Consider the following 15,027-nt stretch of genomic DNA (forward strand, 5'->3'; position numbering starts at 1 on the left):
GGAGAAACCAGGTTCAGTTGGGGGACCAGTTCTCCTCTGGCCAGACGAAACCAGTAGTTCAATTCCAGGCTGCAACAAAGTCAGATTGTGCAGAAGAATCATCTGTTTCCTGTCGTCTTGTCCTGGTGGTCCTCTGAGATAAGGTCTTTCCAGGGGATCTGTATCTGGGGCTCTAGTTGTCCTGGTCTCCGCTGTCTTTCAGGGATGTAGAGGTCCTTTCTAGGTGCTGATCCACCATCTGGTCTGGATACGTACTGGATCCGGTGGCTACGGAGACCTCAGAATAAGAGAGAAACAGACTAATATTAGCGTAGATGCCATTCTTCTAATGATGTAGCAAGTACATCGGGTGTTATGGGAAGTGTTCCCGGTTCCGGTTTACCTAATTAATGCAGACTAAAAATCCTTTAACAGATTTGGATATTAAAAGCATATTAGTATGTTATGTGTAAACCAGATTAAAGAGATGGGTCTTTAATCTAGATTTAAACTGCAAGAGTGTGTCTGCCTCCCGAAAAATATTAGGTAGGTTATTCCAGAGTTTAGGCGCCAAATAGGAAAAGGATCTGCCGCCCGTAGTTGATTTTGATATTCTAGTTTTGACAATGTAGCGGACGTAGAGGATTATAATGTAAAAGGAGCTCATTCAAATACTGAGGTGCTAAACCATTCAGGGCTTTATAAGTAATAAGCAATATTTTAAAATCTATACGATGTTTGATAGGGAGTCAGTGCAGTGTTGACAGGACCGGGCTAATATGGTCATACTTTCTGGTTCTAGTAAGAACTCTTGGTGCTGCATTTTTGACAAGCTGTAGTTTGTTTACTAAGCGTGCAGAACAACCACCTAATAAAGCATTATAATAATCTAACCTTGAGGTCATAAATGCATGGACTAACATTTCTGCATTTGACATTGAGAGCATAGGCCGTAATTTAGATATATTTTTTAGATGGAAAAATGCAGTTTTACAAATTCTTGAAACGTGGCTTTCTAAGGAAAGATTGCGATCAAATAACACACCTAGGTTCCTAACTGATGACGAAGAATTGACAGAGTAACCATCAAGTCTTATACAGTGTTCTAGGTTATTACATGCAGAGTTTTTAGCTCCTATAATTAACACCCCTGTTTTTTTCAGAATTTAGCATTAATAAATTACTCGTCATCCAGTTTTTTATATCGACTATACATTTCATTAGTTTTTCAAATTGGTGTGTTTCATCGGGCCGCGGAGAAATATAGAGCTGAGTATCATCGGCATAACAGTGAAAGCTAACACCATGTTTCCTGATGATATCTCCCAAGGGTAACATATAAAGTGTGAAGAGTAGCGGCCCTAGTACTGAGCCTTGAGGTACTCCATACTGCACTTGTGATTGATATGATACCTCTTCATTCACTGCTATGAATTGATGGCAGTCATATAAGTACGATTTAAACCATGCTAATGCACTTTCATTAATGCCAACAAAGTGTTCAAGTCTATGCAAAAGAATGTTGTGGTCAATTGTGTCAACCTTTACCTTCTAGATAATTTCAACAGCATTTTTGTGTCCCTATAATATATGCCTTATAATAAATTCAATTTTTACCTTCTTCATACAGACATATATTAAATCACTTGACTCTCTATCATGATTCAAATATGGCAAACATTTTAGTCAGAGATTGTACCTCACAACTCAGCCTGTTTGGGTTTTGTTTAGTTTTTGTGTACTTTTAAAATAATTAGAAAGTGATCTGGAACAGGTTGATAATAAAAAAGCAACTGCAGACCAGGAATTACTTTTTAATAATTTTGCATGATTAAGCAAGAAAAAACAAGAATCTGATTGTCTTTGGTAATGTAGTACAAGTAAAATAAAATTCATTTAGTACAGAACAATTAATATAAAACTGAATATGGAACAAAAAATTACATTTATGACAAGAAGAAATTTACCCTCCGATATTCATTAAAATGCCATTAGAAATTAAGCATGTAAAAGATAACATTATATTTGAAGGAAAACATTAAAACAGGTTCAGGAATCCAAACAGAGGAACAAGTAAAAGCATCAGAGAAGCACACAGACGAGAAGCCTCGGAAACCTTCACTTGCTGTGGGACCCACTTATCTGTGGACAGGGAACAAATGCAGTAAAATGTAATGTATTGAGTGCAGAAATCAACAGAAACCTTTATTTTTAAAATAAATAAATAAATATTTAATTAATAAAGTTTAATGATCACCTGTGCTTCCTTCAGACAACATCAGAGGACCCAGGGATATGGAAGCACTGTCATGGAAGTCCAGAGACCTGCGCTCTCTCCAGTGGTGCTCAGAGTTACAGTCCTAAAAGAGAAATGCAAAAATCCAGTTGTGTGAATCCCTGTTAAATATCATTGCACAAACATGAAAAGGTATGCACAACGTCTCCAGCAGAAGGCAAACTTTACCACCATGGAGATCAAGGGTAACATTTTCCTTCCAATTTTTAATGTTTGATCAACAGGGTTTTATCAGTGGTAAATTCTTAAATCCTTACAATTTAACCATTACATGGAGATGGATTCAATACATAAGTCCTATACACAGAAATATATTAATAATTCTGAGAGGTTTTGTAAACTCACCGTTGAGCAGCGATTGCTTGACAGAAGGCACAGGTGAACAGCGCAGTGCAGGTAAAGTTTAGTGGAGTTTGCAGTGAAGATGAACATCCTGAAGGAGAAACGGCTGGATGTCGAGACGCCGTTCTGCAGCAGCTCCACTGTGTCATCATTTGGGTTGGGACACCTGAGAATATTAACAATAACAATCAACAAATCAAATTATTTAACTTGAAAGACATTCAAATCATAAACGCTTTCCTGTAAACCATCACTCATTTGCATTATATGCACAATAAATTAATGGAAGTCTTTGCATTAGTACTGAAAGATTATTTATCAGCTCATCCTAAAGGGAAATATAATATTTAATCAGTCTATGTGCAGATCAATCATCTTTTTTATGTTATAGTGAGTTAAGACTGAGCTTTAAAGAATAGATAAAACAGCAAAGCTTTACTCTGTGAGGATGAGATCCCAGCGGAGACTGTAATCAGGATCATTCACAGGTGTAGCCCAACACGTGTCCATCACCAGAGCAAACTGACGGCTGTCAACCCCCTCGACACGAACTTCCACATTCATCTTCTGGTCCAGCTCTGCATCCACTCTACCAGTGAAGGGCCGAGTAAACTCATCATCCTCATATGGAATCATCCGAACCTGATATCTGCCTTCTCCAGCGGGAAGAGTCTTGTGCACAATGCTGTTGAAATAATGGATAGACCTGTGTTAAAACTACACTGCTTTATGGCTATAATTGTACTCCTTTAATAAAACAGCAAATGTGAATTTGACTCCTACCTCTCCAGTGGATTGATTTCCACATTCATGGAAAGTGTTTGTGTTTGAGGATAAGCACAGCTGAAAGAAAGCTTGAGGATTTTCTCTCTGCTGATGAGACCTTCTGACCTCGGTGTCCCCAGAATATAGTTACTGTAGATGAAGTGGGTGCCGTTGGCCTGTGAACAACATATTTAACATTTTGATTGACTTGAAAACAATAAAAACTTTAAAACTTTAAAAAATACAAACCCCCCAAAAGTTCAAGAAGTATCATCTGATTCAACTCTATTGGTTTCATCAAACACTACAAATGTTTTGATGATGTATTTGAATAGATTATATATAATATATCCTACCAGAAGATTTGTGCCACAGATATGTTCATCATTATCAAAATGGAATTCCACTCTGCCATTCCGGACTGTTCCTCTGCAGCTGGGTTCATTGAGGTGTAAGACGTCAGCTGGAAAACCAGCCTCAAAGAGCTGACAGCGAGACACAGACATGGAGCCAGAGCTGCTTTCACAGCTTTCTGAGAAGTCTGAGAGAGAGAGAAAAAAAATATAATGATTGTCAGAAATATTAAACAATAAAATGTTTTAAAAAATCATGTTTCATATTTGTTGTGGAATTTTACCAACCAAACGAGTCAGCTTGAGGTCTGGGTAGGTCATCGTTACACAAACAGCCATAGACACCACTTTTCTTTCCACACCACTCATCCTCCGAGCAGCTGAGCTCAGAGCAGCGGTCCCTCACATCTAAGAGAAGCAGACATAGATGAAATATAACACAGACATTGAGTCATAATAACTGGGCCAGAGCTCAGCATTCATTTCTAACGATTTAAAGTGAATTTCAAATGTTCACTAATTTTCCCACTGAGATACACAAATATTAGCGTGTTAGAATTTTTTGTCTGTTAGTCCATTTTAACCGATTTTTAACATTTAAAATTTTGAATTAAATTTCAGGGGGATTTTATTACTTTATTTTAAAATTATCTATATAAACACCCTCTATATGTCTAAGAATTAGCTGTGGAATTGCACTTAAGAACTAGCAATGTCAGGTTTGTTACAGGCTAGATTAGCAAAATTGTCAAAATCAGTTCATGAATCAAAGCTCTTTCATGGACTGAATAAATTTGGAAGCAGTTGGTCAAAAAATAATCTTGGTTGAATGACATGTTAACAAGACTTACCACACCGCAGACCTGAGCGCCATTCTGGGATCTGGATCTCTAAGATGGCACAAGCTGTCTCGTAGGCCTCAACAGCTGAGCATAACATGCCATTTGCACGTGTGTACAGACACAGATCATACACACAAGAGTAGTAGTAAGGTGCAGGGTCAACATGAAGATGGCAGTTCTGGAAGGGGCCAGTGGTGTTGGTGATAATACTACAGAGATCAGAATATCTCTGTCTGGATGGACACTCATCAGCATTGCCTGTCTGGTCTCCGGCACCACAGCTGAAGAACACATGAAAAAAATGAAGGTCAGTTAAATGGTTACACTATTTCATCTCTTGGACAAAGAAAGAGTTCACAGGTGAACAACAAACATTATCTATAAAATACTAAATATAGTAAACAAAAGAAAAAAGTAATCCTTTGGACCTTTTTCCCTGTCCAGTGTTCTATCAAAATAAGCCTGAGAATGACTGACCAGGTAAAAGCAGCTGTCCTAACGTCTCATGGTTCTTACCCTGGAATGCTGGTGTCTGATTGCCAGCTGTGGCCAAAGGAATTATCATCAGGAGCGGGGTCTCCACTCGGCAGCACTTTGTCATCTGCAGGATTACCATTGAAATTTCCACACATTCCGCATAGAGATCCATAGAATCTTTCACTTGCTCTGACTAGAAGACTGTTATGTCCATCAAAATGGACCATGAATTCATTGAAAGCATTTAGAATTATGAATCCCTGCTCCTCACGTATATCTACAAGATCATTGTTTTGATATGTTGGTGTGTCAATGGCAGTCCCATCAACCTAGAAGGAAATCATAAAAATTTCAACATCTCAAAAGAAAGTGAAAGATAATATTTTTTACATTGACAGCATTTGAAGTCCAACTTACTTTAACTCTCCTGTTCTGCCCAATTGTGATGTGCGTCTGTTGTCCATGCTGAGACAACCAAACATCCACTGCAGACACAAATGATACCACCATGTTCCCACGGTGCCTGTTGGTGGCCACCACACGGAACTCCAGATCATTTCCGGTTACATTACCACAGGTCTGAGCAATCTCATATGAACAAGTTCCCTAACAGAACACAATGCACAAAGTCTCCTTAATTTCTTTCATTTGCCAAACAGCTGCAACTTCATACCAAGATGTTTCTTGTAAGACATTAGATAAATTCACAAATAAAATAATTTTCAGTGCTATGTAAAATATTATGCAGTATATTTAGTATATTAGTATATTTTATATATTTGTATAGTATGTAAATATATTTGTAGTCAAATTTGTTTAGATAGTCTAACACCAATAACCATCCTTTGAATAAACTTGACTGTTAAAGAAGTTGTCCCCTAGAATTGGGTCATAAAACAACAGTTAAGGTAATTGTTGAAAAAAATTGCAGACATTACTAATTCATACCTGAAAGTGCGCCACAGCTCCATCAAAGGTGATGTAGTGGGGGTCACCCCAGACTGTGCAGGTAGACATTGGACTGTAGCAGTCACGATGTCCATTTCTGACCGCACAATCCATGGTCGCTGGGCAGACAGATGCAGAGCAGCGTAGATCATTAGGAGCAAAACACTGACAGCGTTGGGAACATGTTGAATCCCAGAACTGTTCACCAATCTATAAAAAAAAATAATAATAATGATGTACTTTACGTTTTCATAACATAATGTCAATGAGTATTTTCACCTACAAAAAAACCCCTTCAAAATACAGCATCATCATAAGTCTTTGTGCCTCGTTATCCTTTGCCCCTATATGATAATACTTAAATGAAAACATAATAGTTAAATCCTTACATTATAGTAGAATCCATCATACAAGCAGCCACATTGCTCCACTGATATGCAGAGTCCTCCACTCCTCACAAATCCCTCATCACAGAAACAACCTTCTGAGCATGTGTGTTCACAGCTAGCATCAATACTGCTGGCACATGTATGGCCACAGTCTGTGCCACACACCTCATAATGGCTGTTTGGGATGTTTGAGGAGCACTCCATGACTAGAAATGCAACAACAAAATGTATTTGTAGAATGCAATTAATAGTATGTGCAATATGAAATCTTTGAAATAAAAGGGGAAAACTCATTGAATAAAGAAAACAAATTCATTTGTGGTTGGTATTTTTACATATTTTACAGACTGTACTTACCACAGGATGCACTTTCTCTCCAGGGATAGACAACAGTATTGGCAGATTGACAAGCACTCACATAGGCTTGGACAGAGTGACACAAGACATCATTACTGTTCTCAGAAATGCACACATCAAACACACAGTTATCAAAGTAGGCTTGTGGATCGACATAACCATGGCAGAAGCTAAAGGGACCCTGACTGTCCCTGATGATCTCACACAAGGCTTGTGAGATCAGAGTTGTGCTCTCATCTTGGCAATTGCCAGGAATGACACCGCCTCCACAGTCATGATTGTATGACGTGTCATCTTCAACCATCCATTCTGTCCCAAACTGGTCTGCTGAATGTGCCAGAACACCTGAAGGAGTGAGGAAGTCATCTTCGGGAAGGCCATTGAAGTTGCCACAAATGCCACACACAGCTCCATTGTAGTCTGCTGGCACAATAATGTTTAACTGCCAGGAACCACCATAACTGACACCAAAACCAAAGTCAGATGAGACATATATAAACTGTCCGGTGGAGTAGACAGAGACCCGACCAGAGTCAAGATAGACGGGAAGGTTTCTGATCTCTTCATCAACCTGGTTGAGGGAAAATAGAGATGGTTTATGCAATGCAATCCAATGAATAATTAGAACAATATTGTTTTTCATATTACAAATACTCCATGGAAAATTTCAGTAAGTTTGAACAGCTTACCTTAACAGCAGAATAACCGTTCATGTCCTGTGACATGTGCACAAGGTGCCCAGAGACGTTGACAAAAACTTCGACAGTTATTGACACTGGCCATTCATGCCACCCATCATTTTTTGCATCGACCTGGAAGTGCGGTAGACCACGAGTGTCATCACATACTTTGGCCAGAACATATCGGCATCTGCCTTGAAAGTCAAAATATGTTCCATCAAAAGACTTATAATGTGGGTCTCCTGAAGCATAACAGCTACCATGTGGATGAGGATGGCAGCCATACTCCCCATCCACCACACGGCAGATCTCCTGTTCACTGCATGATGAGGGTGTGCAACGGACATTTCCAGTGATTCCATCACAGACACACAGGAACTGACACTCTTCACCATGCCAGAACTGCTCCCCAGGCTGCCGATACCGCCCATCATAGTGGCAGCCGCAGCCAGTGGGGGGAACACAGTGATCTCCATCCAGCACCAGTCCATCATTGCACTGGCATCCCCCCTGGCATGGCAGCGTGCACTGGAAGGGAAATGAGAGACTAGGGCAGGATGCAGGACAGGATGTGCCACACAATTCGAAATGGGTATTTGCTGGACAGTTCGGATCTGGGAGGTTTAAGATAAAACATGGAAATGACAATGAATGATCAGCACTTTGAAGGATATATATAGTTTTAATTCTGAAAATCTTATCATATTACAAGATACTAACCACAGTGGGTGAAACTCCTCCACTCTCCAACTCCGATGCCATTCTGTTGGCAGTGCAGTGTGTAGCCTCGCAGGGCCTCACATAGAGCCTCCCTAGCACCGTCCGTCCGCTCCAGCATCTGAATGCAATCTTCAATCCGTTGCCAAGGGTCTAGTGTTCTGCTACACTCAGCAAATGGTCCATCATTCATGGCCATGATGCTGCAGTGCTCTCTGAACTCGCTCCTATTCTGATAATGACCTGGTTCCCACATGTCAGTTGGGTCCTCACAGTGGGCTGAAAGGGATCCATCACGCCAGCTGTCTGCAAAAAGCTGGGAGTCATCCAGCAGCACACCATCCGGGCTGTGGAATTCATCTTCAACATTTCCATTCAAGTTCCCACACAGACCTCCAAGTGTACCATTGTAAGTAGTTGGTGCAGTGATTCGGACAATATGTGGCCAATCAGCTCTAACAGTCACTCCAAAGTTTGTCTCCAAAACAAAACCTCTTGCACTGCTGTGATAGATATGGATTTGACTGGAACCAACACTTATAGGTAGACCAACCATCTGTCCATCCACCTGAGGTGACAAAAATTCTGACTTTGATCTAGCATTTGAGTTTGAGATAATGGTTTAATACTGAGAAAAAAAAAAACATTGCCTAACCTGTACATTGCTACCTTCTCCCAATTCAATGGAAATATGAGTTCCCCCTGTCTCAAACTTCAGGAACCTAGAAAAGTCTTGAAGGCCTCTGGGTACTTTCTCAACTGTCAATACAAAGTATGGCAGTTGGGATGGCCCCATCACTCTTGCAAGGGTCAGTCCACAAGCTCCTGGGTATCTAAAAGTTTGTCCATCAAAGGTGTGGTATGAACCCAGGCTTACAACTGAACAGGTAGCATAACTGATGGGTCTGCATCCCCTTACACCATTATGGAGTCCACACACTTCAGCTGGACCACACTGGTGCTGAACGCACACCATTGACCTGCTATTGCAAATGCATTGCCTCCCACAGTCCTCGCCCAACACTACCGACTGTCCTTCAGAGTAATAGAAGCCCTCAAAGATGCAGCCACAGTTTACTTCAGCTACACACTGCCCAGCGCTGAGGATGTACCCATCATCACAAATACAGCTCTCCTGATTAGGCAGGGGACAGTTAATTGGGGCAAATGGGTTGCTGCATGTGGCAGGGCAGCTTGTTCCTTGGGACTCAAAATGACTGTGCTCAGGACATTGAATCTCTGGAAATGGAGGGCAGAAGTAGGAATATGCATCAAACTCTATGATCTTTCACACTGCACAGATATTTCAGTTACACAAAGTTGAATGCAAAACTAAGTTCTACTGAAGACATAACAAGGCACTTACCGCAAAATCCTGGTTGTCTCCACTGCCCTAGTTGTACACCCTGTTGTTGGCATTGAGCAGAATACACATTGAGAGCCTGGCACAATATCGGCTGGTACCCTCCTCCTAAGCAAAGGTCATAGACACAGTTCTCTATGTAGGTCTGTGGCGAAAACACAGAGTGGCAAGATGCAAAAGGCCCCAAAACATCTCCTAGAATCCCACAGTGGTTTGTGTCACTGTAAAGGCTCATTTCATTGGCAGTACAAACCGCACAACCTAGACCTGTGCACCTGACATCATGGCATTCAGGATCTGTGTCTCCCTCTACCTTCCAAGAGTTGGCAAAGTCAATATCTGAGCTCAAGATCTCCCCAGAGACTGAACGGAAGTCATCTTCAGGATGTAGGTTATAGTTTCCACACAGACCACATGTGGCATTCTGGTAGTCATAAGGTACAGAGATGGTGACGTAGCTATATGCATCATATGTAACTAGGAGACCAAAATCTGTGCTGATGGCCAAGGAAAAACCTGACTGATAGACTTGGATGGAGCCATTGTGGAGGGTGAATGGTGTTGCTATAAAGGTCCCATTAACCTTGACAATGTTGACAAAAAAAATTAGGAAAATGGAAGGATGGCTGAACTCAATATTACAGCAAAACAGTGATACTTACCTTTGCTTCATGATAGTGATCTTTAACCAGTTCAATTTCTTCATTATAGACAAATACTCTGACCATTCGAGTCCATGACACATGTGTGCTACCCCGATGCTCATTTTTTCCCTCAATGCGATAGTACGGCAAACCATTTCCACAAGCCTATAAAGTGTCAAAAATCAGTATCAGTAAAGAATCCCCAGTCTTGTCGATTCTATACAATAAATACAAAGTTATAGCAACATTACTAACCTCAGACAGAACATATGTGCAGGTTCCTTGAAAGTGAAAAATCTGATTGTCAAAGGTGTAGTAGTGAGGATCACCAGAGATGGTGCATGTTTGCCGCTGAATGTTCTGACAAGAGTATTGGAAAGCAGCTTGACGACAAGCTTGGGAAAAAGTGCAGGGCTCAAAGCTGCACTGGAGGCCTCTTCTGGTACAGGTGCATCTTTCCTGACAGGCGGCATCACTCCAGAAATAGTCTCCTAGCTGCACTGGCAAACCTGTAAAAGCCAACCTAAAATCATTTGTGTAATTACTGGAAGGACTCGGCTATAGTTCACTGGCATGGTACAATTCAATTTGAATAGGTCATTCTTAGTTTGGCTGCAAATAGCAAATATGGCATGCAGTTAGGGCAGTAACATTACCATTAAATTGACAGCCCCGTGATCCATGATCGGTTCTGAAGGCCCATCTGCCTGGCACATTGACATTACTGCTGTGTGGTAGGCTGGTGATGTCATTCTGGAGGGATCCAGTAATTGAGAAATGGTCGCTTGAGTCGACAGTATCATAACCGGCCTAATGATTGGAAGACATCCAGATGTCTGCTTATTCAGTTAACCATTGAAAATGCAATACCTATCATATCAACTTGTCATCTTATGCATACCTGTACATATCGTTGTGTTGGAGCAACTGCACCATAGTTCATTACAACAAATGAAAGATGGCCATTTGAAATCAAAACCACTTGGAAAGATGTTTCCTTTAAAAAAAAAAAAAAAAAAAAAAAAAGAAATAGTCTGATTATTTTTAAAGGAAGAAAGAAAATGTTATGTGGTGTGCTGATTTTTATTTATTTGTTTGTTTGTTTATTTATTTTTATGTAGGTAGCGGAAGACTTCCATGGAACAAACTGGGCTACTTACAGTTCCTGAATTGTAGAAATAAGCAACTCTATCCCATGTTGCAACAAAGACCCATGAAGCAGAGAAACTCAAGTCAGGGAAGTATTGGTTAATATCTTGGGTTGCCTGTGTAAGGACACTGCCAGAGGTATACTGTTGATATGAGATGACACCATTCAACTGATTGTCTATATCTGTCCAGAATGGAGCAATGAGGTCTTTTCCTCCATAGGCTGGGAACTGGTATGGAGAGAAGCTGCCCCATGCCCCGTCAAAGGTCAAGTGTCCATTGTTGTTGACCTGAAATAGAAGAGGACTTATTATTATGTGCAGATTTCTTATAAAAGACACAACATTTTTGTCACAGAAATGTAAACTGCAGTCAACAGTCCTTTTCCCCATTTACTTTTTTTTCAGTTACAGACACTCAGCATTGAAAATCCTCCCATTCCAAAGTGACTTACATAAATTTGGTTGTATGTTTGTCCAAAAAATATGAATGGCTGCTGCAAGTATATAACTGATGAACTCCCATCATCACTGCGTCCATTCACTGTGTCTCCAGTTCCAAATGGATAAAATGGCCCTGCAATAATAATGGCATTGTTTGAGAGAGGAAAAAAAATAAAATAATATATATATATATATATTGAACATTAATTAGCAACAACATAAATATCGGTTTCTGATTCCCTGGCATTTAAATTTCATTTATATTTCAATTTTAATTTACCTTAATGTAATATGTGTATTCTTTGCATAATTATGATACAGCAATATGACTGTATGTCATCATGGCTGTGCCTGTGATTACCTATGGCCTTCTGCCTACTTTAATATAGCTGATAATATATTAGCTTATGTAACTTTATGGATTATTTTGAATTATTTACATGCATCACAAACATATAACATGGGTCTGATTTGCTCATGCAAAACAATAATCCTTCAAATTGTAACACTACAATATATTACCAGTCGTAATGTCCATGGTTGTAGTTTCTATGGTTGTGGTTTCTGTGGTTGTGGTTCCTGTGGTTGTAGTTTCAGCTGTGGTTGTATATATAGTAGTATATGTGGTGTTAATGTTGCTTGCATCTGAAAAAAATTATAAACATAATATATATAATATAATATATATATATATATATATATATATATATATTTAATCTGAATTATCTCTTTCATAAACCAAGGACACATGGAAATTAATATTTACCTGCACAGTATGCCAAATTGCATGTAGTTGGACTCACAAACTCATAAACATAATACCCTCCTGGACAGGCTTTGACTTTAATGGGATTGGATTGGACATAGCAGCAGTTATTGTCCCAGTGACCGCAGACATCTCGAGTGACCACTCCATCCTCAACTGTTGGATGTCCTCCGTTCAGCCACAGTGGAGCATAAGTGCCACAACTATACTCCTCAACACATGTGTCTGGCATCTGAACGCTCTGACCCTGAATGAAGAGACGGTACCAGCCGCTCCAGCTGACCCAATAGTCACATCTTCCTTCGGAGGAATGTTGATTGTTGGTGGCTCTCCATAGATCATCCAGGACATTGTAGTTGTAGCAGGGGTCAACAGGAGGAGCTGGTGATATGGAAACATTAAAAACATAAATGTTCCTGACTTAATTAATATTATTTACTTTTCTTTGTACAACTGAAGTAGTGTTATGAAATCTTCAGAATGCTTTTTTCTTAAGCTCCCTGTTACTCTCTTGCTTTTAGTTATTCAAAGCTGAAGATAGTTTCTCTTGAGTTTGAACATCTTTTATTTTGCTGTGAAAAAGAAACATGATTCAAGGTGCCAGAAATGAGCCCTTTCGCAATTGAGAAGAACAATTTGAAAACGATTTCACCTCTTATTTGCAATGAGGGATTTGTGTGTGCTGGTCTACATATAGTGTCAGAGTGAGACTGGGACTCAGTTGCAGGTGCTCAAAAAGGTCTGTTTATTAGATGGGCTTTAATTTCAAAGGACAGAAAAAATAAAAATAAAAATAAAAATAAACAAACAAAACCTATCCAGGAACAGGGCAGTCTGGACAGATATATAGACCACTTATAAGGGGTCCTATCGTGGAGAGAAAAAATAAATCTTCTTTGTGCCAAATCAGCTATGACATCAAACTCTTGTCAGTTCAATCAATAAATAAACTTGAAATGCTATCGATTTTCCCTATGACTTTTATCTTTTATCCATGAGTATACATGCTGTTTGGGTTATTTCCTGCCTCTGATAGTTGGAGACTGCAAACAGTTTGAGTTTATGAAAGCAATCTAAAGACGTCTGAGAAACAGTGGTGATATGATTTTCATTATGAATAAAACAACACTTTGGTTCAGTATTTTACTCTGATTAACCATCTGTAAAAGTCTATATATACTGTAATGTATAGAGTTAGAGAAGCAACATAATCAGTCAATTACGACAGAGAGTCTTTAGACAACTGTTGTCTTTTGCTTCTCATTTATATTGCATTCTCATTTTGTGAACTGCATTACAAATTTTTATATGAGTTTTACTCTTTTACATTAATTTTGCTGTACATTTTTGTTTAATGCAACAGAAACAGAACAATTTTTAGAGACTGTGTGTAATGAAAATATGTGCAGAATAATACCCATGAGAGTTTATAAATGAAACAAGACAATACTTTACCAGTGGTTGTGATTGGTGGAGTAATGGATTCTGTGGGTGGTATACTCTCTGTTGTTGTAGACACTGATGGGGTCGACTGGTTTGAGGCTTCTGATACTAAGAACATTTAAGAACATTTACTACATTTATTTCCCTAAGTGAATAATTTGTAAACAAACCCCAGAAAAATAAATTAATAAAGTACATATGAGTAAATACTCACCTACACAGTAAGCTCCACAAAACATTGGTTTGACAAACTCATAAACATAGTAATTTCCGGGACAGGCTTTGACTCTTATAGGGTGGGATGTGTAATCACAGCAACCACTCCATGGGAGACAGACTTGACGGGTGACCACTCCATCTTCCAGCTGTGGATGAGTGCCGTTGAGTGACAACGGATTATAAGTGCCACACATGCCATTATTAACACATGATTCTGTCATCTGGGCATTTTGACCATTGGAGAACATCCTGTACCAGCCATTCCACTCCACATTATAATCACACATGTAATTGTAGTAATAGTTATTATAGTAATAGTTGTCAGTGGCTCTCCAAGGCTCATCCAGACTGGTGTAGTTATAGCAGGGGTCCACACTTGGGGTGGTGAAAGGTACTATTATGAAAAGGTAGAAAAAGATCATCACATACATCAGATTTAATTTATTCAATATAATAATATGAAAACCAACAGTACAACTGATATTAAGCATGTCATATATAAAGATGAATGAAAGTATACAATACCTGCACAATACACTGGTAATGGGATTGAAAGAGTAGGTCTGGTAAATTTGTAGACATAATAATCTCCAGGACAAGCTTTAACTTGGATTGGTTCAGATCTGTAGCGACTGCACTGATAATCACGAGAGGCAAAAACTTCACGAGTAACAACTCCATCTGCTAGATGAGGATGAGAACCACCAAGCCACAGAGAACTAATGCTTCCACATGACATGTAAAGAAAACACCACTCAGGCATCTGAGCACTTGACTCATTAATGAAGAGTCGATACCAGCCGTCCCATTCTACACGATTGTCATCATGACCAGAGATGTATCCATACATGGACC

General features: G+C 39.4%; 1 protein-coding gene across 1 annotated transcript in view; it reads right to left on the reverse strand.

The window, feature by feature from the left end:
• Positions 1-1,785: 1,785 nt before the first annotated feature.
• Positions 1,786-15,027, reverse strand: part of LOC132121714 (alpha-tectorin-like) — a 67,317-nt gene continuing 54,075 nt past the window's right edge. Inside the window, 24 exon segments of the mRNA XM_059531435.1 lie at positions 1,786-2,121; positions 2,237-2,339; positions 2,621-2,783; positions 3,057-3,302; positions 3,401-3,558; positions 3,739-3,923; positions 4,024-4,143; positions 4,587-4,858; positions 5,094-5,383; positions 5,472-5,660; positions 6,003-6,212; positions 6,392-6,597; positions 6,749-7,319; positions 7,438-8,042; positions 8,149-8,713; positions 8,801-9,384; positions 9,512-10,091; positions 10,171-10,317; positions 10,408-10,661; positions 10,809-10,962; positions 11,054-11,149; positions 11,313-11,591; positions 11,756-11,877; positions 12,267-12,389. Of these exon segments, the coding sequence (XP_059387418.1) occupies positions 2,018-2,121; positions 2,237-2,339; positions 2,621-2,783; positions 3,057-3,302; positions 3,401-3,558; positions 3,739-3,923; positions 4,024-4,143; positions 4,587-4,858; positions 5,094-5,383; positions 5,472-5,660; positions 6,003-6,212; positions 6,392-6,597; positions 6,749-7,319; positions 7,438-8,042; positions 8,149-8,713; positions 8,801-9,384; positions 9,512-10,091; positions 10,171-10,317; positions 10,408-10,661; positions 10,809-10,962; positions 11,054-11,149; positions 11,313-11,591; positions 11,756-11,877; positions 12,267-12,389 (6,326 nt within the window). The 3' untranslated portion in view covers positions 1,786-2,017.

The sequence above is a fragment of the Carassius carassius genome, chromosome 39 (assembly GCF_963082965.1).
Source record: "Carassius carassius chromosome 39, fCarCar2.1, whole genome shotgun sequence".
NCBI lineage: Eukaryota > Metazoa > Chordata > Actinopteri > Cypriniformes > Cyprinidae > Carassius > Carassius carassius.